General features: G+C 29.2%; 1 protein-coding gene across 1 annotated transcript; it reads left to right on the top strand.

The window, feature by feature from the left end:
• Nucleotides 1-3,226: 3,226 nt before the first annotated feature.
• LOC107009069 (GATA transcription factor 5-like) lies at nucleotides 3,227-4,923 on the top strand. Its single transcript, XM_015208331.2, has 3 exons — nucleotides 3,227-3,400; nucleotides 3,486-3,851; nucleotides 3,975-4,923. Exons 1-3 carry the CDS (start codon nucleotides 3,227-3,229, stop codon nucleotides 4,635-4,637), a joined length of 1,203 nt encoding a protein of 400 aa, XP_015063817.1. The 3' UTR covers nucleotides 4,638-4,923.
• Nucleotides 4,924-7,568: the final 2,645 nt, after the last annotated feature.

The following is a 7,568-nucleotide window of genomic DNA, read 5'->3' as shown; positions in this document are numbered from 1 at the left end:
AATAGCAATATATTTACCATAATTTGTTTGTAATAAAATAACGTAAGATAAGAATCATATTGTAACACTTTATTTTTGAATTAACATGCCAATTGAGAAAACAATAATTAATACAGTGACTTTATCATTTACGTCTATTACTTATCAAGTGGGTGAATTAAATATTTAAGCTTTTCAAAAATGTCTATCTTTTTCAAAACAATTAATTGAGGTTATAATGAGTAAAAAAATTTATCTTTTCTTAGTTTATCAAGATGAACAAATAATGAAGGATAATTTTTTATAAAAAAAATAATTAGATACAAAGAATAAATATCATAGGCGTAGACAGATCAAAATGTAATAAATATGAAGGGGTCTTGGGCTCCTGGCATCCTTCTCTCTATTTGTCCAATGAAATGTAATTGTATATATATTTACATTTTAAATAATACTTAATAAATAGCAATTATAGTTTGTTTGCGGTTATTTTCCAACTATGTAATTAAGTTTGGGCGCAACATCAATTAAACAGTAAAGTGAGACTAGCATGATTCTATAATATCATAATAAGAAATAAATTTCGAATAAAATTAAATTCTAAAAGTCAAATCATAAAGTAAAAATTATTCGAAAATCATATAAAATCCTCACCTCTCTAAGAGCTAACATAAGAACATTTCGCATGTCTAGAGAGTAAACAATATAAAATGAGGGTATGATATTAAATCATATATGAACTTAGATTTTTACTAGGAACTATTTTCTAAAACTAAAAAATAAAGGGAATTATACAAATTTTATTTTTTTTTAGTGCAAATTCAAAATAACATGTTATATTAGGTGTAAAAAGGAAACCAATAATGTATAATTGAGGTCAGATTATTTGGATTTATATTTAATTTTCCCACTATGCAATGAACATGATGAAGTGAATTGTTGCATTAGACGAACCACCCAAAATCGAAAATTAGGTCAGTGGTATACTTTACGTGCAAATTACAACCATTCTTTCATGGGCAATACATGCGCATGCAAAGTGATTTCACTCATCTTCAAACTCAAAAGTTAATGTCCATTATACTGCAATTACTTTTTCTTTTGAAATTGCAAACATAAATAAACAAGAAAATTTATATTAGATGATTTAGAGTACAACATAATCAACTATGTAATTTTTGGTGCGTAAAGATATTCAAGGATTTTAAATAAATTAAAATTGTATAATTAATATAAAAAGTGTTACTCATTTTGTTCCATCTCTCTCTATATATATATATAACAGTTTTCGATATTTAAATCTCTAAATTTTGACCATGAATTCGGACATAAAGAATTAAGATTTTTTAAATAGAGTATATTCTCTCAGTCAACTATCATTGTTTCCTTTTTTAGAGTCATCAAACAAAAACTTTGACTAACATTTTACATTATATTTTTCATCATATTGATATGCGAAAAATTACAATTTATAATATCTTTCATATAGTTTTTGAATATCTATATTTTCTATTTTAAATATCAAATTTATATAATATAATTGAAGTTTGAAAATTAGTCAAAATTTACTTTTGAAAAGTACAACATGACAACTAAAAGTGGGTAGAGAGAATATACATTTAGAAACCACGAAAAAAAAATATTGTTTCCTACATTTAAATTTGGAAAATGCACACGTACCCCTCAACCTATGTCCGAAATCCCATAAACACACTTATACTATACAAAGGTCCTATTACCCACTGAATTATTTTATAAGTAATTTTCTACCCTTTTTTAGCTTACGTGGCACTAGCTTGAAAAAAATAATCAATCAACGTTGGGCCCACAAGATAGTGCCATGTAGGACAAAAAGTGTTAGAAAATTATTAATAAAATAAGTTAGGGGGTAATAGGACCTTTGTATAGTATAAATGTGTCTCTGAAATTTCGGGCATAGATTGAGGGGATACTTGTGCATTATCCCTTTAAATTTATCTAATTAGTTTGACTTGACACATATTCTAATTTTTTTTTTTAAATTTATGGTCTAAAATTAAATTATCTTAATAATGATCAAATGAAATTTTAAAGTTAAATCGTTATTAAATATATAAATATATTATTCCTTTTTAGATTAACTAAAAAAAAGTCATAGAAATAAAAAAAAATGATACTTATAATAAATCAGAGTAAATAATAGCTTAAAGTATTTTAAAAACATCCCAGTCAAAGAAACAAAATTGTAGTAATCATGACTAGTTTTATTTGGAAAATTAAATTATAGTACCCTCTATCTCAATTAATATAACTTACTTTTTCTATAGTTAATAAAAAAATAATGACATTTTTTATATTAAATGATAATTTAATTTTAAAATATTTATTTTATTTTTAATAGTATTATTTATTGACCAACATAACTATTTTTAATGAAATCTATAGTAATTTTACAAAGAGCAAGAAGTACTAATAATTATTTGAGCAAATTTTCTTATTTTTGAAGGAAATTAGAAAAGTGTAAAGAGCGGGAAAACAAATTAATTGGTAAATTGACATCAAAGAGAGCCGAATAAAGCGTTAGCTAAGATAAGCATACGTAATTAATTAGTCAAAGGATATGGGACCAATCTTCTAAAACAAGAAAAGTTTCACTTCCTAAAAGTAAATGAACAATTATTTTTTGGCAGTTTCGTTTAATTTCATCACATTATTTTCAAATTTTGTATGCTATTTGGCTCCATAACGCTTTATTTAAGTAGCCAATTTGGAAATAATAAGGTTTTATAATATTTGCACATTCATCCTTTGAAATATCAATGGAAAAAAAAAAAAGCGTTTCTAGATATTAATAAAGTTTGATAGCTTTTGCTACAAAATAATATTTTTCTATTTTTTAAAATTATGTAAATAATAGAACATAAAATTAATGATAATTTTAAATGCAAATAATTTCACCCAAATTACACACAATCTCATGAGTAGGAATAAGTCAAGTTGTTGGTTTGGTATTTATATTTATATGTTTTATATATTTAATATAAGTCAACAATCTATTGAATGTTTAGTAGAAATTATCTTTAATGACCATTTACTAATTGAATTAAGAAAAGAAGACTTTTTTTTTTCCAGTACTTATGCATGTAGACTGTAGTAATAAAAATATATTTATAAAAAGGACATAAAATTAATAATAAATATACAAAAATGAAATCTTCAAAATCTTTTATAGTCAAAAAATAAGTTATAAATACTGGGTACTATTTAAATGAAATCCCCCACAGAAAAGTACAAAGGAAAAATAAAAAGAGAAACAGGGGAAGAAAAAGAAGTATTTAGGAGAAGTTTTAAGGAAGAAAGCAAAAAATATTTATTCCCTATCTCCTCATCCACCTTCTTCATCTTCCTCCTCTCTTATCTTTTTCTTCTTCTATATATCCAGGTACTTTTTTATTTCTTTAAACCTCTCAAAAATTCAATCTTTTTGTGTTTCTTGTTCTGAATTTGCTTTGTGTAACTGTTATCAGGAAATGGACTGTGCGGAGTGGGCTTTGAGAAACAGTTTTGTGCCTGAGACACCATTGAAAATGACCCAAAACCAGACCTTCGGGGATGACTTCTCTGCCGCCGGTGCCGGTCAAAATGGAGTCTCCGGCGATGATTTCTTCGTTGACGACTTGCTTGACTTCTCCAATGGCTTTGTTGAAGGTGAAGGTGAAGAAGAAGAAGAAGGAAAAAACCAGGGAGGAGAAGGTATCTCTGTTCAAAAACCATGCTCTGTTTCAATTGCTGTTTCTCCTCTGAAAAAAACAGAAATTGATGACAAGGACAAAGTCACCATTTCTGTTAATGAAGATTTTGCTTCTCTTGCTGTTAGTGAAATCAGTGTTCCGGTGAGTCTTCTCAAACCCCCTGTCTCGATTTTGCTGTAAAGTTTGATTTTTTATGAAAAAAGAAACGTTTTTTTTCTTAGTTCTTGTGAACTGAAGGTAACAGAGCGTTTTTTTTGGCAACAGACTGATGACTTGGATAGCCTTGAATGGCTGTCTCATTTTGTTGAAGAGTCGTTTTCTGGGTATTCACTTGCTTATCCCGCCGGGAAATTGCCGGTCGAGAAAAAAACAGGCGACGGAGAAATTCGGGTTGAAGAGAAGAAGCCCTGTTTTGCAACTCCGGTTCAAACCAAGGCAAGAACTAAGCGAGGAAGGAGTAGCGTCCGAGTTTGGCCAGTCTGTTCAGGTTCATTGACCGAATCATCTTCTTCTTCAACTTCCTCATCTTCCACCACCACCATGTCGTCATCTCCACCTACTGGTTCTTGGTTCCTATACCCAACTCCGGTTCACTCTGCCGAGTCACCAGGTAAACCACTGGCTAAGAAGCTGAAGAAGAAACCGACGCCACATGGTGGAAATGGGCCTCAGCAACCACGGCGGTGCAGCCATTGTGGGGTTCAGAAAACCCCACAGTGGCGAGCCGGTCCAATGGGTGCAAAAACTCTTTGCAATGCTTGTGGGGTTCGCTTCAAATCCGGTCGGCTGCTACCAGAGTACCGTCCGGCATGCAGCCCGACGTTTTCCACCGAGCTCCACTCAAACAATCACCGGAAAGTTCTGGAAATGCGGCGGAAGAAGGAATCAGAAGAAACCGGTTTAACTCAGCCGGTTCAGAGTTTTTGAAGATATTTTATTTGCTTTTTAGGGAATTTAATTTAATTTTTAGTTAGGAATTTTAGATGAAAAAAAATGTGAACCGGAGTTAAGTTAGTAAGGTTAAAAAATAGAACCGGTTTAGTAAGAGAGTTAGGCCCGGTTTAGATTGTACATTTCCTAACATGGACCCAAGATTTGGTGAAGGTAGGTTTTAAAGTTTAGTGCAACGGATGGAGGAGTCTTTAATGTACTTTACTTGATATAATTCCCAGAAAAAAAAGAAACGTATTTTAGAGAAAATCTTTTTATTTCATTTGTAGTCTTGTTTTTACTATTTATTATTATTGGTGTTTGTTTGTAATATTGTGCAAAAAATAGGAGGGAAAAAGTAAGATGACAAGTGCATTTGGAACGTTTCAACCTTTTAGTAGCAGGCCGTTGAAAAGTGAGAAGTATATGAGCCTTTTAGGGGGTTGTTTGGTACGTGGATAGTGAGATATATTTTAAAATTACATTTTTATATTATATGTAATTGATAATTAAATACAATGTAGATTTAATTATGAAATATCACATTTTGTTCCATTCAATTTGAATTTTTATTTTATCTCATTTTTCAAATGAAATAAATTAGTCAACAGATTACTTCAATTTTTTTTAGTCATTTTGTGTTTTTGAAGTTAATTTGATTTATTTTCAATATTTAATTAGATTATATTTAATTGAGATATTACAATAAAATTTAGGTTTTCAAAGTTCATAAGTACCGTAAATTATAATTTTTTCATATTTAATATAATGAAAAATGACATTTAAAAATGTTTGTCAAAATTTATATAGTATGAGTCTACAAAAAAGAAAACAGTGACAAGTAAAAAGAAATAAAAAAAAATATTTTAGGATTATAATTCAAGAATTTGTACTAAACAATCCGTAGTTGTTTTTTTTTTTTTTTGAAGATTTTCAATCTCATATTGTTTGGAGCACTCCTTGAAATCTTGATTAAATTTAAATCACGCATTATAAAATTCATTCGGATATGACTCTCCTAACAAAATTTTCTCCGTATAAAAACAAGACCCCAATTCCCAAACATTCATGGCGTGAGCCATAAGCATTCGCCTAATTCTAACGAATTGGTTTTGCAATACATGAGTAGATAATCTTATATTTCTAAATTTTGCACTATTTCTTACTCTTATTCTCTATTAGTATATAAGTGGTTCACTATTTCTTTGATAAAAACAAATGGAAAAATCAAACAAACATGATTAATGACATTTTGGGTGGCAATGGTATATGTTGATGTGGTCCACCCACACTATTTAAACAACATTCAGAGAATTTTAAGACACATGGTTAAGGTGGGGAAGGACTCAAGAGACATATTCCATGCAAGAATTTCGATGTGACCGATTATATATATACTCGCAACATTTTAATTCACTTATCTTATTTTTTTAAATTTGTTTTTACGAAAAAATTTATTTTTCATATATATTTAATTTAAGACATTAAAATTTAAATTTTTATACTAAATAAAAATCAAACATATAAATTAAAACGAAGCCAAAAGTGTGTTAAGGAGTATCTCACTTTTTTGTAGTCTTTTTTTGGTAGAGGAAAGGAATCACAAGCTTTTCGTGTAGAAAGTTTAAAGAGTGGAGAAAAATACAGTCTGCATGGACTGTGACTCTTCTGTGAGAACAAGAGGGGCGCGCTTTCCTAGTTTTATTATGGTTACAATTTGGACATGTTAAAATTTTATATTATACGTATAAAACATAATATAATATTTAAAATTTTGAACACTTCAAATAAAATTCTTTTAACTTCACTATTGTAATCAGACTGTGTAAACAGTCTTTGAAATGGATATATCCTCCTCTTAATTTATTTTTCTTTCCACTTTACTTTAGTTTTTTTTTTCTTCTAATATTTGATGTTGGAGTGAATATTACTTCACTCATTTGGAATTTTTGCCCAACGATAAAAATGTACTAGATGGTTGAGGTGTTTTGAAATTGAATTTGGGATCTAATACATTAATTTAAAGAAATATAATCACATCAATTAGGTAATTCTGTCGATCAAGACTTAAACAGATGATTGAGTAATGTCTTTTGATTTTCTTTTGGACATATTGGTGATCTTATCGACTAACTAGTGGTGATCACACTTAATTTGAACCACATAGACACTAAATATCAATCATGTCAATTTGGAACTCTCTTTTATGATTAATGGATTTGTAAATTTGCGTTCTTAGACATAAAAACTAGATGAGAACCTTCATCTAAAATTTGTTGTCAAAAAGAAGAAGAAGCTTCACTAAAATAGAGACTTGCACGTCTCACTTACATTGTTGCTTATTAATTTTGAGTTATAATTTGTAGTATTATTTAACATGTATGATGACACTAGCTCCCATATCTACTTGGAGTATTATTATCAGCATTATTTCTGGCACATTTCTAGGCAAGTTTCATACACGTGATCACACAACTTATCACGTGATCATACACACAATATTAAATAGTACTAGTAGTGGTATAAAGGATTATTGTTCACACACATTTGAGCATCTCAAGACAAGAAGCCAAAAGAATCTATATAACATTAGTCACATAAAATGGATTTAGGATGCTAATTTGATTGATGATTGAGATTAATGAATGCACAATCCTGAATTGATTGAAGAACGCATGCCATTTGTCACAGTGGTTTTGCTCTGACTTTCACAATATTTAAGTGATTAGTATATTTAAATATATTGCTCTAATCAATGATTGATTAGGGAATATCCAAAGTAATTAGTGGATGTGATGATAAGTGCGACTGAAAATGTTCAGACATGTTCTCTGAAGTATGTAGGTGTTTCCATTAAATTGATAAGCTCAAGAAGAGTAGGCTAAAATAATACTCAAATTATTTGTCCTCACTGATTTTTATATGCTC

The sequence above is a fragment of the Solanum pennellii genome, chromosome 2 (assembly GCF_001406875.1).
Source record: "Solanum pennellii chromosome 2, SPENNV200".
NCBI lineage: Eukaryota > Viridiplantae > Streptophyta > Magnoliopsida > Solanales > Solanaceae > Solanum > Solanum pennellii.
This window is presented reverse-complemented; position numbering and strand designations above follow the sequence as displayed.

What these genes read in the sequence shown, in the direction of transcription:
- LOC107009069 (XM_015208331.2), top strand. Translation starts at nt 3,227, where the DNA reads ATGAAATCCCCCACAGAAAAGTACAAAGGAAAAATAAAAAGAGAAACA. An exon ending in TTCTTCTTCTATATATCCAG is followed by an intron (nt 3,401 to 3,485) that starts GTACTTTTTTAT and finishes AACTGTTATCAG; the next exon opens with GAAATGGACTGTGCGGAGTG. An exon ending in TTAGTGAAATCAGTGTTCCG is followed by an intron (nt 3,852 to 3,974) that starts GTGAGTCTTCTC and finishes TTTTGGCAACAG; the next exon opens with ACTGATGACTTGGATAGCCT.